A 19,714-nucleotide genomic window follows, 5' to 3' on the forward strand; every position below is an offset into this window, starting at 1 on the left:
AAGATTTTGAGGTGCAGAGAATCCTCCAGCAAGTGATCCGTGCCCCACGCTGCAGAGGAAGGCGAAAAACCCGCAGGGCCTCTGCCAATCTGCCCTGGAGGAAAATTCCTTCCCGACCCCAAATATGGCGATCAGCTAAACCCTGAGCATGTGGGCCAGACTCACCAGCCAGACACCCAAGAAATAATTCTCTGTAGCAACTCAGATGTCACCCCACCTAACATCCCATCATAGGCCATTGGGCATATCTATCGCTAATAGTTGAAGATAAATTAACTATCAAAATTAGGCTATCCCATCATATCATCCCCTCCATAAACTTATCAAGCTTAGTGTGACAGACTGCCAATTTAAGGGCACTCCACTAAAACGAACTATTCTATTTCAAGGGCCTCGGATGGATCGGTTAAAATTCACAACATTTATGAGGCTGCTAATAGGTTGGGAGAGTATCGATGGGAATGTGTGTGGGAGGATTGGGTAGTTTTCAGGAATATGACAGTGTTTGTAAATGCAGGACATTCCTCCTCTGCTGTGGGAACCTAGGATGGAGGGACACTACTGTCAGGAACAGTGTGACTCACCAGCCAGACACCCAGGAAAGAATTCTCTGTAGTAACTCAGATCCCACCCCATCTAACAACCCATCACAGGCCATATCTACCGCTAATAGTTGAAGAACAATTAATTGCCAAAATTAGGCTAACCCATCACATCATCCCTTCCATAAATTTATCAAGCTTAGTCTTGAAACCACATATGTCTTTTGCCCCCACTGCTTCCCTTGGAAGGCTGTTTCAGAACTTTACTCCTCTGATGGTTAAAAACCTTTGTCTAATTTCAAGTTTAAACTTCCTGATGGCCAGTTTATATCCATTTGTTCTTGTGTCCACACTGGTACTGATCTTAAATAATTCTTCTCCCTCCATGGTATTTATCCCTCTGATATATTTATAGAAAGCAATCATATCTCCCCTCAGACTTCTTTTGGTTAGGCTAAACAAGCCAAGCTCTTTGAGTCTCCTTTCATAAGACAGGTTTTCCATCCCTCGGATCATCCTAGTAGCCCTTCTCTGTACCTGTTCCAGTTTGAATTCATCTTTCTTAAACATGGGAGACCAGAACTGCACACAATATTCCATATGAGGTTTCACCAGTGCCTTGTATAATGGTACTAACACCTCCTTATCTCTACTGGAAATACCTCACCTGATGCATCCCAAGACCGCATTAGCTTTTTTCACGGCCATGTTTTATGTTCTTTTATGTTCTCCAATAGTCCTCTGTTTATCCTTCCCCATATTTTCTGATATTTTAAATTCTCTTTAACAGATTTTGGCAAGACGCCCTTTGTTGCACTACTGCCAATGGGTTTAAGCTAAAGTACCACTTCAGTTGTGCACCAGACATGCCAAACCCATGGGAAAAAAAACAAACATTGGGCTTGTTTTTGGCTTAATTGGCTTGAGTTGCTTGTTGGCTAGTTTTTGGCTTATAGCTTGTTCCTTCTTTTCTTCTTCTTTTTTTTGTTTAAATAGGCTCCTGGCAAGCAGGGGCAAGAGAGGGAGAGAGAGTCAGGGGCGCACAGTGGGCCTACCACAGTCCCAGACTGCACGCTGGGGGGGGGGGAATCTAGTCACATAGAGTGTTGGGGTTCTTAGGGATTGGCTTGTTTTTACCTTGTTTTGAAATGGAATTCGCTTGATTTTTGGCTTATTGTGAAAGTCGGGGTGCTTATTTACTGTGTGAAAGTTGGCAACTGTGTTGTGTACATTTCCTTAATTTTACAGTGTACCGGGATTAGATTAAAAAAACAATAATACCCTATTTAAGAGCTATCAACAATCTAGGTAGTCAGATATTTTAAATGTTTAAAAATGAGTACTAGTGAAATGGCTTCAATACTGCCTATTAATCACCAATATTAGCCTTCTGACACAAACACTACAGAATCATAGAAATGCAGGACTGGAGGGAACCTTGAGAGGTCATCAAGTCCTGTCCCCTGCAGTCAAGGCAGGGCTACGTAATAACTAGATCTCTCCTGACAGGTGTTCATCTAATCTGTTCTTAAATAACTCCAATGATAGAGATTCCACAACCTCCCTAAGCAATTTGTTCCACTGCTTAACTACCCTGATAGTTAGGGATTTTTTCTGATGTCCATCCTAAACTTCCTTCACTGCAATTTAAGACCATTGCATCTTGTTTTATCCTCAGAGGTTACTGAGAACAATTTTTCTCCCTCCTCCTTGTAACAACCTTTTATGTACTTGAAAAATGTTATGTCCCCCCTCAGTCTTCTATTTGCCAGACTAAACAAACGCAGGTTTTTCAATCTTTCCTCATAGATCATGTTTCCCAGAACTTTAATCATTTTTGTTGCTCTTCTCTGGATTTTCTCCTACTTGTCCACCTCTTTTCCGAAATGTGGCACTCAGAAGTGGATACAATACTCCAGTTGAGGATTTATCAGCGCAGAGTAGAACGGAAAAATAACTTCTTGTGCCCTGCTTACAACACTCCTGCTGATACTTCCCAGAATTATGTTTGCTCCCCCCGCTCCCCCCCGGCAACACTGTAACACTTTGACTCATTCAGCTTGTGATCTCATTAATGATCTGGATGATGGAATGGACTGCACCCTCAGCAAGTTTGCAGATGACACTAAGATGGTGGGGAAGAGGTAGATATGCTGCAGGGTAGTGATAGGGTCCAGAGTGACCTAGACAAATTGGAGGATTGAGCCAAAAGAAATCTGATGAGGTTCAACAAGGACAAGTGCAGAGTCCTGCACTTAGGAAGGAAGAATCCCATGCACTGCTACAGGCTGGGGACCGACTGGCTAAGCAGCAGTTCTGCAGAAAAGGACCTGGGGATTACAGTGGATGAGAAGCTGGATATGAGTCAATAGTGTGCCCTTGTTGCCAAGAAGCCAAACGGCACATTGGGCTGCATTAGTAGGAGCACTGCCAGGAGATCAAGGGAAGTGATTATTCCCCTCTAGATGTGGCCTCACCAGTGCCGAATAGAGTACTCTGTCCAGTTTTGGGCCCCCCACTACAGAAAGGATGTGCATAAATTGGAGATAGTCCAGCGGAGGGCAATGGAAATGATTAGGGGGCTGGGGCACATGACTTACAAGGAGAGGCTGAGGGAACTGGGGTTATTTAGTCTGCAGAAGAGAAGAATCATAGAATCATAGAATATCAGGATTGGAAGGGACCTCAGGAGGTCATCTAGTCCAACCCCCTGCTCAAAGCAGGACCAATCCCCAATTTATGCCACATATCCCTAAATGGCCCCCTCAGGGATTGAACTCACAACCCTGGGTTTAGCAGGCCAATGCTCAAACCACTGAGCTATCCCTCCCCCCAAGAGTGAGAGGGGATTTGATAACAGCCTTCAACTACCTGAAGGGGGTTCCAAAGAGGATGGATCTAGACTGTTCTCAGTGGTAGCAGATGACAGAACAAGGAGTAATCATCTCAAGTTGCAGTGGGGGAGGTCTAGGTTGGATATTAGGAAAAACTATTTCACAAGGAAGGTGGTGAAGCACTGGAATGGGTTACCTATAGAGGTGGTGGAATCTCCATCCTTTGAGGTTTTTAAGGCCCTGTTTGACAAAGCCCTGGCTGGGATGATTTAGTTGGGGTTGATCCTGTTTGGAGCCAGGGGGTTGGACAAGATGACTTCCTGAGGTCTCTTCCAACCCTAATCTTCTATGATTCTGTGATCCACTATATTCCCCAGATCCCTTTTCACAGTCATTTCCCATTTTGTATGTGTGCAATTGACTGTCCTTCCTGAGTGGAGTACTTTGCATTAGTCCTTACTGAATTTCACCCTATTTGCTTCAGATGATTTCTCCAGTTTGTCCAGATCATTCTGAATTGTAACCCTATCCTCCAAAGCACTTGCAACCCCTCCCCACTTGGTACTGTCTGTAAATTTTATAAATGTACTTTCTGTGCCATTATCTAAATCTATGAGGAAGATACTGACCAGAACTGAAAGCAGGTCCAATCCCTGTGGGATCCCACTCAATATACCCTTCCATCTTGACTGTGCACCATTATGGAGATGAATGGGGTAATTCAGGGCTATTTTTTCCTCTGCAGACTTGGGAAGACAACCACTTGGTTCAAATTACAGGATTTCTTCATAACCATAAGGACTAGCAACTTAAGACGTGACTAAAACTTAACTGTGGGATTCCATTTTTTTGTATCACAATGAAACTGCATACTATTAGCAAAGATATTCTTCCCAATCACCAGTACTGCAAAGTCAACCCAAATTTTGAGAGTCAATGCTGCATTCTTTCTACCTTGTGAATAATCACTAGAAATAAACATTCTCTGGAATAAATTATGCCCTCTGACATCTTTGAAAAACACAGTTGTGCAGGTGTCCATGACAGGAACAATTCAATTGATAACTGAAGATGGAACAGAATCCAGCTCCACCTCTCTAGCAGTAAAATTTTTATTTGTCACTAAAGTAAAAAATACACACCAACAAATCAGTAAGGGATCATGTTTACTACAAAGTAGTGCTGGTATGGTATACCTCCAAATACCTGTTCAGTCTGACCCACAATTATTAACCCAACTTAATAATTGCTTAATTTAGTGATTTGAGCGTGAGACTTAATACATGAAGGATTTGTGGAATTGTTTGTACAGAACACTGTAGAACAAACAATATACCACAAACAACCTCCCACAATCCTAACTCTGCCCCAGTAGGAATGCCAGCCTGCTAGCACACCGTTCCCCCAACATGAGCAATTTACATTTTCAAAAACTTACAGTCTCAACTGGATGAGTATTACAGTGGTGACTGTGAGCATTTGTATTAATAGGGAAGCAGTTATTGAATTAGATATTCACATATAACTTCTAGTGCAAGATGCTTTTTGTTTACGTTCTGACCCAAATTCTCTTTCTGTTGTAGGTACTTTGTTCCACTCAGGACTTCAAAAAAAAAAAAAAAAGGAGTACTTGTGGCACCTTAGAGACTAACAAATTTATTTGAGCATAAGCTTTCATGAGCTACAGCTCACTTCATCGGATGCATGCAGTGGAAAATACAGTGGGGAGATTTTATATACACAGAGAACACAAAACAATGGGTGTTACCTGATCACTCTCATTATACTGTGTATGGTAAGGTGAGCTATTACCAGCAGGAGAGAGGGGGAAAAAAAAACAAACCAAAACACCACACACACGCACACCTTTTGTAGTGATAATCAAGGTGGGCCATTTCCAGCAGTTGACAAGAAACTCTCCCTCCCCGCCCCCCCTCCAAGTTCAGGGAGCACTGCCCTGTGATTTGGCTCAACTGTTGCTCCTTCCAGGGCTTCCTCAGGAGGACAGACCCATAGGGAACACAATGAGAATGGGAAGGGGATTGAAGGAAGAGACAACTGTCTCATGGTTAAGGCAGCTGAATACCACCTTGGAGAACTGGATTCTATCCCTGCCCGTGCCACAGATTTGCTATGTGATGCTGATGCAACCAAAGCCTTGTCAACACTACAAATTCTTTCTTGGTATATTTATCTCAAAAGAGCCTCCAGTGTAGATTAAGTACTTGTCAATAGGAATTTTTCGTCCCGGATCATACCACAAACTCCACAAATATTATCTAGGCTGACAGAAGCTATGTCTACACCGGGGTTTTTGCAGTCATAGCTATGTCAGCTGGGGGGTTGTTTTTTCACACCCCTGACCAACATACCTATGCCAACGTATCTTTGTAGTATAGACCAGGCTCAAACTTTTCACAGGGGGTCATTAATGGTCCCTCTCACTATCAGGATGGCTGAGCTGAGACTGGGGGTCTGATTTATGTAAATGGTGAATGCACACGCACGCACACACACACCCCCGCAACTGAAGTCAATGGAGGCTGTGCTTTATATGTTCAAAGTACTATCAATAGGAAAAAAGTTAATGTAGACTTATGGTTGCTTGATGGTATATTGTCCCCTTACAGAGCACTGAGTTGAGGGGGGAAAATCAAGCAAGCAAGCAAGCTTCTGATAACCAGGAAATACAGAGTTAAGACTAAAAGAAAAGGAGTACTTGTGGCACCTTAGAGACTAACAAATTTAATGAAAATATATAAAATATAACAAAAGTTTATGCTCAAATAAATTTGTTAGTCTCTAAGGTGCCACAAGTACTCCTTTTCTTTTTGCGGATAGAGACTAACACGGCTGCTACTCTGAAACCAGAGTTAAGGCTGGCCATGCAAAATTAACTCTCCTCCTCTTCAGCAGTGCTCCAATATGCTCTAACACGAGACATACCTTTACCTTGCCAACCCCAGTTACTGAAATGTACAAGGAAGAGCCTCCTTTTACAACCCATTCATTCTCATCCACAGGATTCCATCTAACACTATTAAATGACAAACAACAACAAAAAAGGTTGCATACATCACCTTCCCTCTACCCTCTTTGAGAAATGCCTCAGTTTGCACAAAGCACATTCTCACAGTGGCCTTTGGCACGGTAAGATTCAGGAGGTTCCAGATCCTGGCATAAACTCTCACACTTAGCCCACTCCCAGGAAAGCACGGCTTTGGAGCAGAACCTGGAACAGCTCCGGAGCAGTGGAGCTGCAGGTTTTTGCCTGGAGCTGGAGCGGAGCCGGAGCACAGCTCCAAAGCCCTGCAGGAAAGAATATTAAGCACGTACAATTTAAGAACCACTTCACAGTCTTCTACAACTCCCTTACACTCACTCCCAGGATACAATCTCACTTTCACTTAACCAGCATTAAACAATTAGAATCCTTTCATATTCCATCTCACTGCTGACAATATCCTTTACAGTAACAGCACTATGCCCTGCTATCGACATAACCTACAAAATTCTGAATAGAAATAATTTTATACTGCAGGTACACGTGTACTGCTTCCCTTTCCTCACACAAATGAGGGTGGAAAACATAGATCTCATATAAATCACAGCCCTGTCTCTCACCTCAGAGTAATCCACACATCCTCCTACCACAAACACACCTTTACCAAACAGGCTCAGCTACTGCCTGCACCATTTAGTGTACACTTAAACACACTGACTGCAGCTGGAGTATCCAAATAATTCCATTGGCTACTGCCACCTCCAGGGGATCAGAGGGAAGGTGGCATGGGCAACCTTTTCCCCTCTTCTCCTTTTTGTTCTTTAACAGCGTTAGATGAAATCTATGGGTGAGAGTGAATGGGTTGTAAGAGGAGGTGAAGAGCTTGCCCATTTCAGCAACTGTGGAGTCAGCAGAGTAAAGGTATGCGTGGTTGGCCACACAACATTAACTGGGCATTTCCTAGTTTTCAGAAGCTTGAGTTTTTGCTCAGCTCAATGTTTTGCAAGGAGACGACATATCAAACAACCTTAACTCTGCATTAATGTAGGTTTTTTTGCCAATTTCCCTAGTTTTTCTTAACAGGAAAAAGATACATTGCTGTAGAAGTTAGTAGTCATTTAAGGCATTTGTATGTATCATGCCCTGTAATTAACATACCTGAGCCAACCATCCTCTCCACTCCCCCATCCCCAGCTGCACCCCATCAGCCCTGCTTCAGCACATCTCCCAAGCCATGCCCATAGCCCATTTAATGCACTTCCCCTTCCAACCTGGCCACCTCCCCATTACTGTCCTGATGCCTCCCCACCACAAGCAGGGAAGACATCTCCCTGAAAACTTCACTCCCCGGTATACAAACATTTCCATCACCGTTAATTCCCCCTCCTGTAACACAACTCATTGTGTTACCAACTTCACATAGCAGAAAGTCATCAGAGAAACTCTGAAAAGTCACTAGATGTCGCTATGTAACTTACATAAGGGAACATTTCAGACAGATGCAATAAGAAATGTCCATCTCATATGAGGGGAATCTCTCTCCTCTCAATGAGCCAGGGGCACCCAGGGCAATGTCCAAGTGAGGGAGTCTCTCCCCGGGGCCAGGGTCCATGACAGGGAGCCCTGGGGAGTGGGGGTGGGAGGATGGGGAAGGCAATACACACTGGAATACCACAGTACCCGTGACGCACCAGTTCTCCCAGGGTTTGGGAGGCAGTGGCTGAAACTCCATCTCCGCTGTGCACACCTGACCAAGCTGCCCTCATCCAGACTCCTCCCTCTCAACCTGATCATAGCCTTGCCAAGCCTGATGGGGAGCGCCAAACTGTTCATCTGCTGGTGTGTGCGGCGACTCCAGGGTAGGATATGTCTGCAGATCAATGACTCTGGCTGCTGCTGCGCAGGCCTCCCCTAGCTTGGCAGGTTTGCCGTCTCCAGTCTGGACACCATCTCCTTCTCTTCCTCCCCCTGCCACCACTCTCCAGGGCTGAGGGCTGCCAGCAGGATCGTTTAGTAAGAAAAACGTGGAATGGATTTTATTATGATTTTCTGACTATACAAAATGGCGACTTCTTTCTCTGAATATCACTGTAATTGGCAGTGAAAGTTATTAGATTTGTGGCTGGTCGCTTTGAACTTACTTCCTCGCTAGGGAAACCAAAAAGTCACTAAATCAAGTGACAAAAATTGCTACTTTGGCAACAATGGTGGCTTGGGTGCACTGGCAGAGCTGAAGGGTGTCAAGCCTCCTTACTTGAGCCAACAACTTCTCTCGCCTCCCCTACCACTTATCCCCATTTATCCTCCTTCCCATAACCCCTTCCACTCTCCCACCTGCTCCCCCACTCCTCCTCTCCCAGGAAGCATTCACATATCTAATCCGCTGCCAAATATTTTGATTACATTCCCTCACAAAATAAACTGCTACCCATGACTCAAATTTTAGCATCTCCAGCCACTCAATTCAAAACTCGTTTTGTTTTAAGTGGGGGTTTGTGATTTACTTATCCTAAATTATATTAATTGAATGGTAACTTCATAGCAAACACAAGGAGGTCTGTGATTAATTCAGTGATCAATACCTCTCTGTTTAACAGAGAGAGGCAGCAGAAGAAAAAAGTAATGGGGGGGAGGTGGAGAGACCTGTAATTCGGGAACTCCTCAGTCAAATGACCCCAAATATGGATCACTAACACTGACCTGTGGCCTCATGAAGGGCACCAAATTTCAAAACAGTCATATTAATCATTGGGATTTTAGAGCATTTACAAGAGTAGAGCTCTAAAGCACCTAAAATGGCAGAAATGGAAACCCTCTAGTTATGTTTCTGTATTGGCACAGCCACATTAAGAAAACACGCATTCTCCATTTGGGTCCCCCAAAGATTTAGTGATTGCCATGCGCTACCTTGGATAAAACTCAGATAGACCCACATCACATCAATAGTTTGATCTTTAGCTCTCCACAAAAACCCTAAATGGCTTTCCCCCCAGGCTTCTCTGGAATCCCTGGCTCAAATGACTTAAAATTTGGGTCACGTAAATAACCTTACCCTGCACTCTTCTGAGGCACACCAAATTTCAAAGAAGTCCAACTAACCATGTGGATTTTAGAGAACTTAGGCAAAAGCAACCTTAATTCTGGCATTTCCTGACTGAGTGCTTGTCTATGCAACCTTAATGTTCTTTTACAGTTTTTGAGGTGTAATTTCCTAGATTTTTAAAAATGCAAACCAAAAAACATACGTGATATTTTGTGGCATCATACAGATACCCACATGGAACAGCAGCAGGACTGGAACCTTTGGATCTATCGAACATACCTTCATCATCTGAAATACTGGAGTAACTGACAGAAGCTGTAGGCTATCCTCTACGTGAACCAGCATGAGAGAGGAATGGGACACTTTGCCTGTGAGTTTCACAGGAATTAGACTAACAGTAGTCTAATGGAGGAATGGTGAGACTCAGGAATATTGTGATCCATTCCAGGCTCTTGAGGAGAGTGTTCTCTAGTGGGCACAGTCTTCTACCCATTCCCCTCAAGTGTGATCCCTCTTGCCTCCTCCCCTCCTACTTGGTTGTCTCAAACTTGTCTCATCCCCTCTGTGGCTCCTTGTCCCAGTCCTATCCCCAGTCTCCACTGCTCAAGCTTCTCTGGTCCCAGTCTCCTTTTCCCATCCCATCCCAGTCTCTCCCCGTCAATCCTGGCTTTCAGTTGCCCAACCCCACCCTTGTTTGCAGTCCCCATTGGCTCCCAGTCCCAATCTACCTCCCACAAGCTCCTCAGACTTCAGACCCCGCTACCCCATGGCTTCTTGTCCCAATCTCTTTGCCCAATTGCACCCTGTTGTGCTAGATCAGAGCAGCTCTACCTTTATTCCCCCTCTATGGTCCACCAAGGGCACCCACTCATGCTTCCAGCTCCCTGGCCATCACCTCAAGTGGAGACATGTGTCTCTCCCTCTTGATTGGTTTTTTTTCCAAGCTGCACTTTCTTGCCTACACTGAGAATTCCCCAGTAGGTCAGACTGCCTAAGCAGGCTTGCTTTGTTTTCTCCTCAGAGGCTATAAACAGTGTAATTGCCCATAGGTATAAGTTACCACACTGCCCTTTCTAAGCAAGCACATTTATTCTTAAAGTGAAATCATTACAGAAAAAACATTAAAACGATTAAAAAAAACACTACACATGCTAATAAGCTCATCTGAGATCACCCCAATTCCAACAAAGGCTCTGACAGGTGATCTGTTCTTCAAACTCTATCAAGAGGTTTTTTTTGTGGTCACAAGTTCATAACAGCTGCTAGCTTAGAACAAGCATCCCCATGAATAGGTCAAGTTCTTTCAACGCTTCCCCCAAAGGAGTGGGATTTCTCTTGGACAGAATATCCTGTCCATTTGGTGGATCAGAAAGTAGGCCCTCAGCCCATTTAAACTCAGTCTATTAAAGAGACGATTTCCCTATAGTCTGTTGGTTCTCTGGATAGTCCAGTTTGAACGAGTACATCCAAGCCTCTCCAGGTGCTGGTTGCTCTCTGGAGTTTTACAACCTGAATGAATTTGCCTAGTCATCCTCCCCTGTTCTTCGCTCCTGAGGGATCTGGTTCCCCCACAATGGAATTACTTACAATCCCTGGCCCACAATAAACTTAATTCAGTAAGATTTGTCCAGAATATTGCAGGAAATTACCAAATCGGTCACAACAGTCTCCCCACCACTCCCAGTCTTCTTGTCTCAATCTAACACTCCACTAAAGGTTGGGCTCTTACCCACTCTGCATGTAAATCAGATGATTTCTTCCTTCATGCTGCCTGGGCCCAACAAGGGGTGCGGCTGCACGTGTGTCACTGGCAGAACAGATGGGGGGGGGGGGGCTGCCTGTCTCAGTTCAGGTGCTTGAACTTGAACCATGCATGGCCCCACAACAGTCTCAGCTGCAGCAGCAGGGAAAGTCCTGCTCAACCTCAGGTTGCAGCATGCCCACAGCAGAGGGGATCTTTGGGGAATTTAGTGGCATGTACAAATCACTATATCTTTCAAAGGTTTATAACCCAATGGGATATTAGATAGGGTGGGATCTGAGATACCCAGGAAAGAATTTTCTGTAGTATCTGGCTGGTGAATCTTGCCCATATGCTCAGGGTTTAGCTGATTGTCATATTTGGGGTCGGGAAGGAATTTTCCTCCAGGGCAAATTGGAAGAGGCCCTGGAGGTTTTTTGCCTTCCTCTGTAGCATGGGGCATGGGTCACTTGCTGGAGTATTCTCTGCTCCTTGAAGTCTTTAAACCACGATTTGAGGACTTCAATAGCTCAGACATAGGTGAGAGGTTTTTCGCAGGAGTGGGTGGGTGAAATTCTGTGGCCTGCGTTGTGTAGGAGGTCAGACTAGATGATCGTAATAGTCCCTTCTGACCTTAGTTTCTATGAATAACTTTGCCAAACTTGGACAGATTTTCACAGAGATTGTAGAACGCACATCCTTGAGACAAAGGACACCCCACTGCCAAAGTTCAAATCCCTGCTCCAAAGTATGGAGGCTCTAGAGTTGGTCAAAGAAGAAACTGACAATTATTTTTTTTTAAACACAGGCAAAACAACATTTTTTCCCTAACCTAGTTCTCAGAAATAGCTGAAATTCTTGGCTGAAATTTTCCGAAAATATTCAGAGCGTGAGGGAGACACATGGCATGGAAATTTCAACCCAAATAGTTAAAAGTTTAGCAAAATTATAAGCAACTGAACAGGATCTAACAATGAGAAGTGTCAGACAAACTTAATCGACTATGCTACGAGCCCTGCCTATAATACTTGTGGGACAAGTGTGCCTAAGAACTAGAGAGCAAGAGAGCCTCCTGAGCAGTTTTGGAAAGAAGGCATATAAGTAGCTGTACATGTATGCACAACATCTTTCTAAATAAGCATCTGAAGAAACCACATCCCCTGCTCCTGCATCACTCTTCGCCACCTTGGCTCAACTTCTTGATTCAAAGTAATTGGCTCTGTGCAGCTCAGCTGTCCAGTTAACTCCCAGGCAAAGCATTGTGACTATGTTTAACAGATTTGCTAACATACACAACACCATATTTTCAAATAATGTGTTTGCTCTTAATTTTTTCCCCTGAACTGAGCAGAGAGGCCTTAATTAGGGGCCTATTCTCTTGCAGCTGGGAAGTGCAAACATCTGAGTTATTCAGCCATATTTAATTTTAAGCAATGGCAAGTCCTGCTCACTATCTCTCCTCCCTCAACCCCCCAAAAATATTGCTTAAGAGATTTTGCTCAAACTCCCCCCCACCACAAAGTCTCATTCAAGTTGACACCAAGCATTTAAGATTTCAGCCTAACCAGTGAATTCAATAAAAAATAACAAGCGGGGTTATAGTGGCAACAGTTTTCCAACCTTGATTACAATGTTCACTATTAGCACAGTTGTTACTACACTGAAAAAGAAAAAGATGTTTGAATCAAAGTAGTCGGAATGGGTCAAAGATTCAGGCCAGTAGACACTAGAGGAGTTTGCCCATGGCTCACCAGCTCTCCTTTTCTACATTAGTTTTCACTCTATTAAAACAGTCATTTTATTCCTTTGCATCAGAAGAGTACAGAGTCACAGTGCATAGGGCAGCTGAAGGGAAGACTTTAGATTTATACTTGAGGCATATGAGGATCTAACACACTCAAACCTTTTTTGCATGATGTATAAGCCCACATTAATAGACTGTATATAATGCATATGTGTATCTGTAGCAACAACATTAAATGCACTTTCATACTACTGCCTGAAGTCTTTATATTTTAGTTTTTCTTTAAAAACTCTATAACCTTAGCATTAGCCAAACTGATTTAGAAATGCACTTGATAGAAACTTCACACATTAATAGGGGATATGATTACTAACCTCTTTAATAGAGTCTTCATTAGGCAGCATAGAGCACAAACATGTGATGTAGGCTTGGCGAAAAGATGATACATTTGAAATTTCTGGAGAATCTGCACACAATTTTGACAAGAAAGTAGCTTGTGGAATGCAGTTGGACTTCATCAAGTGTTTTACTCGCATCTGCAGAAAGGAAGGCCCTTCTCGTGTAACCAATTTATTGACTAGGAAAAGAAAAAAACCTTTGAGAATACACCAAATTTACAGTTGGCACTTAGTTGTCTCATTGCATTCACACCACTTTGATTTTGTAAGAAACATGCTGAGGTCTGGTCAATGTTTAGATAAGAGATATGAAACCCTTGTTGCAATAAAAATGGACAGTAATAAATAAGCAGTGGTGTTCTTTCATACAAATTAGCACACTAGAAGTACACCTGTGTAGCAATAAGGGAATGCTAGGCTACAAAAGTAGTGCTAGTATATTAGCAAGGAATGGTAGCTTCTTTGGCTCAATAGACACCTCACAGCACAGCATTAGGAGACACGGACAGCGACGGCACTACTCAGATCCTATAGTAGTTTTCACACGACTAGAAATATTAAATTTGACCAGGACAACCAGGGTAAAAATCTAGTAATTGAGTTTTGTCTACCTACACGTTTTCCTGTACTTTAAGTTGGGTAAGTTTAATATATTTTATTTCTACAGCATCTATGACGAGAAAATTAAGTATCTCAAACAATACACTAAACACTTTATGTTCAGCAAAATAAAAGCATGCTTTATGAAATGTGTCTAAAATCTAGTTATATCACTACCAAAAAATTACAAAATATAGAAGTCCTTTTCTGACATTAATTCTGTGGAAGGAAGGAAGGAAAGAAGGAAGAACGAAAGAAAGAAAGAACTAACGAAAGAATGAACGAACAAAAGAATGAAAAACTACTTGACTTCAAACAGGAATTAATTCATAGAAGTTCTATGGCCTGTGTTACGCAGGAAGTTAACTGGATGATTACAGGTTTCAGAGTAGCAGCCGTGTTAGTCTGTATTTGCAAAAAGAAAAGGAGTACTTGTGGCACTTTAGAGACTAACAAATTTATTTGAGTGTAAGCTTTCGTGAGCTACAGCTCACTTCATCGGATGAATCTGATGAAGTGAGCTGTAGCTCACAAAGCTTATGCTCAAATAAATTTGTTAGTCTCTAGGATGATTACAGTTGTCCCTTCTGACCTTCTGCTCTATGAATCTATGAAAACTATTCTAAATACACAGGTGTCCTGTATTTACATTCAAGCCCAACCCAATTTTAAAAACCCCAAAACAAAACGGCCTCAGTGGCACAGGCAGGGTCTCAGGGTAGTCACCTGAGTACTATCCCACACAATACCCTGGTACATACTTGGGTGGCCTGCCTGAGTCCTGGCCTGCATCACTGCAGCCATATTGCTATTTTTAGTGTGCTTGCTCAAGTGAAGCTTGCATGTCTGTCTATCCACGTTCCCAGCTGCAGTGCAGACACACCCATTGGTGCCTGAGCTAAGATTCCCTAAAAAGGGGGTTGTCTTCAATCCATTTGTGACCATTTATGTTCCACGAACGGTACTAATACCCACTGTTTGCATTGCTGAGTTCTTCACCGAACGGTGACAAACTCATAATGCTCCCAACATATATTACTGTTTGGCAGAAAGGTGATACTTATTAGGCACCTAAAAGATCTGATGTTCCAAGATGTCAAGCAGATAAAGCTCTCATTAACTTCAATAAGATTTGTTGGCATTCAGCACTTCTGAAAATCATGTCACTTATTTAAATGCCTACCTATGGATTTAGAGCCTCCACTTTAGACATCCAAGTTTGAACACTGTGGCCAAGATCTACATCTGCAGTACTGACCAATTACCTTCCTTCAGCGGCTAGTCTTCCACATGAAGGACCTGGAGAAGAATAGCCTATTGCATTACTTGCCCCATGGGCCATATGTTTGATACCACTGTGCTAAAGAAAGCACTCCAAGAAATTGTAGAAAAGAAGGTAGGAAGTGTAGCTGAGCAGAGGCAACACATATAAAAGTCTCCAGGTACTAGTAAGCAACCCTTTTTTCTCCTTTGAGAGTTGCATCTGTACACCACCTGCCTTGGGAAAGCAGAAAGAAGTAACTGATTAAAGGAAGACAGAAAAGAAGGGCTTCAATTAAACTGAGATTCCGCTCTTGCCCATACCATGTATCATATCATGGTGTCAAATACAGAATAGTGCTGCGTAAGAGTAAGAATGTACCTTGCCTACCCTAGAGAACTAAACTGATGAGAGCACTAGCATGAAGTACCCTGTAGTGGGGCGATCACCCCGCTCCGGCTCAGAAAGGGTTAAAAGCCAGCCCTTGGAGAGGGCTGGTGCTGACAGCCAATCAGGAAGAGGCAGGAGGCAGCCAATCAGAGCTGGCCAAGCCACTATAAAAGAGAGCAGACCAGAAGGGGTAGGTAGTCAGTCTCTCTCCAGTCTTGGAGAGAGATGGACCTGGCTGCCTGAAAGAGCAAAGGGTACCTTGGACACTGCGGTGCTGGGGCAGGGCAGGAGGAGATGGAGAAGCTCCAGCCTGGCAAACCCCCAGGTAGAAGCCTTGCTGTCAGGGCCGGAGGAGGTACTAGGGCTGTGGGGAAGCAGCAAGGGAAGGAAGAGACACCTGGTCCAACCCCCCTGGCCAATGATGAGTGGACACTTTAGACTGCAGTTTGCCCCTGAGGGAAGGGGCTAGATGAAGACTGGCAGTGGGTCACTGAGGCGAGGTGGGATTAGGGTTCCCCGGAGAAGGGAGGATCCCAAACGCATGGGGGCACTGCTGCAGGGCAGTACCCAGGAGAAGGGGCACTGTGGGCCGGTGAGGGACATGGAGCCTGAAGTACAGTGATGGAGATTGACCAGGAAGCAGGTACCAGTAGGGAGACATCGGCTCGCAGGCGGCGCTCCAAGGCTAATGTGAGCTAATTCCCAGACTGACCACCAGGAGGCACCGCGGCGGCGAGTGCCCACCCTGCTACATACCCACAGCACAACAGCTTGTCCACACTAGTCATTGTTTCAGGTGCAGGTCCATAGCAGTTTTGCTTAGCACCCCTATTTGCACTCACCTAGCATTGCTGTTATGCACCTTTGGGTACCTGTCTCACAGCAATTTCTTCTGGGAGATTTCAGAAGCCTTCTGTGCCTTTTAGAGATCCAGGAGAAAACTGGAAGACATGAAACTACCATAGTCCCCTACTCCCAGCTCCATTTAGTTTTTTCCTTCAAAATGGAAGCTAACTATGAATGCTCAATTCTTTTTCAGCAAGGAAGGTTTCAGCTAAAGCTAAGGAAAAGCAGTCTTGAGAGAGGAGAGGATGTTCCAACAGTACCTGCAGACTGAGTTCATAATGCATAAAGACAATTCTGTCACAGATTCTGTGACTTTCCGTGACTTCTCCTGGGGCAGGGTTGGAGCAGCTGGCCACTGGCCAGCCCCGGGACTAGCCCTGGGGCTGCCGGAGCAACCGGTAGGGTAAGGGTGGCCAGAACAGCTGACTGGCACAGTGAGTGGGGCTGGGTCATCACCACAGGAGCAGCAGCAGGGCTGAAGCAGTTGCAAGCCCTGGCAGCACACTTTCTCCCCACCCAAACCCCTAGGGTATTTTTAGTGAAAGTCAGGGACATGGTTTTTGTTTATTGCCATGTGACCTGACTTTTACTAAACATAAGGTGATACAGAATCTTAACCCTTAATAATGCAACACTCATCCACCTCCCCTTTCACTGCCTCTGCACACAGGTGTGTGCTGTACTTGCAGATAAGATGCTGCAGAGGGAGTACCACTCCTGTGTATAAACCGCAGGGCCCGACCTAGCTGAGGCCTTTATGTGCCTCACATCTGGACACAGAATTCTTCCCTGGTCTTGCAGGGGGCTGGAGTGCTGGAGGAAGGCTGTTACGAAGCTCAAGTGCTATTGTCCTAACTGATGCCATATCATCAGGCAAGAAGTTCAGGCACAAGAGAAGGGGGAAAATACTGGGCCAAACCATCAATTTTATTTCTACCTTCTTACTCTGAACTTTTCCAGCTGAAATTGTAACCCCCATTTGCTCCTCTCTCTCATTTCTGAAGTCCGCCTGCATGATTTCCTTGTCATCACTCCGAAGAGGTCCTGTTTTGCCACCCATTGCTCAAAATGCCCATCCTCCTTGTGATGATTTGTGGAATCTGCCTGCACAACCTATAAACTCTGTTTAATACTGGGGGCTCTTTGCATGTACCTGACAGGCTGCAGACTCCCTACTGGACATGGGATTCTTTATCTTATCTGTTGACTCTTTACCCCATGATGGACTAAAATGGTACATGACAATAGAGGGTTGTTAAATCAGGATAGTCCCCTACTGAACTACAAACATCCTAGACAACAGACTAGCTCCTACCCTGTAGAATTGGTTTGTCAGGGAAAGGCTCTCTGGCAATAAAGCCACCTGGTAGGACTCTAGGTCATCACAGAGGCTGATCAGGAGTCACTTGATAGAGGAGAGTGCAAAGTTACAAAGAAATGGAGTGGTTTTATTCAAGAGGGTTTTTTGGCTGATTTTTCCATTAGTATAAGAATTATAGAATATCAGGGTTGGAAAGGACCTCAAAAGGTCATCTAGTCCAAACCCCTGCTCAAAGCAGGGCCAATCCCCAATTAAATCATCCCAGCCAGGGCTTTGTCAAGCCTGACCTTGAAAACCTTAAAGGAAGGAGATTCCACCACCTCCCTAGGTAACCCATTCCAGTGCATCACCACTCTCCTAAGGAAACTTTTTCACAACAACCAACCCAAACCTCCCCCACTGCAACTGGAGACCATTACTCCTTGTTCTGTCATCTGGTAACACTGAGAATAGTCTACATTCATCCTCTTTGGAACCCCCTCTCAGGTAGCTGAAAGCAGCTATCAAATCCCCCTTCATTCTTCTCTTCTACAGACTAAATAAGCCCAGTTCCCTCAGCCTCTCCTCGTAAGTCATGTGCTCCAGCCCCCTAATCATTTTTGTTACCCTCTGCAGGACTCTTTCCAATTTTTCCACATCCTTCTTGTAGCGTGGGGCCGAAAACTGGACACAGTACTCCAGATGAGGCCTCACCAACGTCGAATAGAGGAGAACGATCACATCCCTCAATCTGCTGGCAATGCCCCTACCTATACAGCCTAAAATGCCGTTAGCGTTCTTAGCAACAAGGGCACACTGTTGACTCATACCCAGCTTTGCGTCCACTGTAACCCCTAGGTCCTTTTCTGCAGAACTGCTGCCGAGCCATTCGGTCCCTAGTCTGTTGCAGTGCATGGGATTCTTCAGTCCTAAGTACAGGACTCTGCACTTGTCCTTGTTGAACCTCATCAGATTTCTTTTGGCCCAATCCTCTGATTTGTCTAGGGCCCTCTGTATCCTATCCCTACCCTCCAGCATATCTACCACTCCTCCCAGTTTAGTGTCATCTGCAAACTTGCGGAGGGTGCAATCCATCCCGTCATCCAGATCATTAATAAAGATATTGAACAAAACCGGCCCCAGGACCGAACCTGGGGGCACACCGCTTGATGCCAGCTGCCAACTAGACATGGAGCCACTGATCACTACCAATTGAGCCAGACGATCTAGCCAGCTTTCTATCCACCTTATAGTCCATTCATCCAGCCCATACTCCTTTAACTTCCTGGCAAGAATACTGTGGGAGACCGTATCAAAAGCTTTACTAAAGTCAAGGAACAACACATTCACTGCTTTCCCCTCATCCACAGAGCAAGTTATGTCGTCATAGAAGGCAATTAGGTTAGTCAGGCTGACTGTTCCTGATCACTTTGCTCTCCTCTAAGTGCTTCAGAATTGATTCCTTGAGGACCTGCTCCATGATTTTTTCAGGGACTGAGGTGAGGCTGACTGGCCTGTAGTTCCCTGGATCCTCCTCCTTCCCTTTTTTAAAGATGGGAACTACATTTGCCTTTTTTCCAGTCTTCCAGGATCTCCCCCAATTGCCATGAGTTTTCAAAGATAATGGCCAATGGCTCTGCAATCACACCCACCAACTCCTTTAGCACTCTTGGATGAAGCGCATCCGGACCCATGGACTTGTGCTTGTCCAGCTTTTCTAAATAGTCCCGAACCACTTCTTTCTCCACAGGGGGCTGGTCACATCCTCCCCATGCTGGTCACATCCTCCCCGGTGCAGCAGTCTGGGAGCTGATCTTGTTCATGAAGACAGGCTAAAAAAGCACTGAATACATTAGCTTTTTGCACATCCTCTGTCACTAGGTTGCCTCCCTCATTCCGTAAGGGGCCCACAATTTCCTTTACTTTCTTCTTGTTGCTAACATACCTGAAGAAACCCTTGTTACTCTTAACATCTCTTGCTAGCTGCAACTCTAAGTGTGATTTGGCCTTC

At 44.5% G+C, this 19,714-nt stretch overlaps 1 protein-coding gene across 5 annotated transcripts in view; it reads right to left on the reverse strand.

The window, feature by feature from the left end:
- The window catches only part of RLF (RLF zinc finger), a 101,577-nt gene that overhangs the window by 51,201 nt on the left and 30,662 nt on the right, over window positions 1–19,714 (reverse strand). For 4 of the 5 annotated variants that reach the window (XM_077838084.1, XM_077838083.1, XM_077838088.1 and 1 more), the window contains one exon: window positions 13,283–13,485. In XM_077838084.1, the coding sequence (XP_077694210.1) occupies window positions 13,283–13,485 (203 nt within the window). Of the gene's footprint in view, window positions 1–13,282; window positions 13,486–19,714 lie in introns of those variants that run through there. The other variant, XM_077838090.1, reaches the window with a different exon arrangement.

The sequence above is a fragment of the Eretmochelys imbricata genome, chromosome 19 (assembly GCF_965152235.1).
Source record: "Eretmochelys imbricata isolate rEreImb1 chromosome 19, rEreImb1.hap1, whole genome shotgun sequence".
Classification (NCBI taxonomy): domain Eukaryota; kingdom Metazoa; phylum Chordata; order Testudines; family Cheloniidae; genus Eretmochelys; species Eretmochelys imbricata.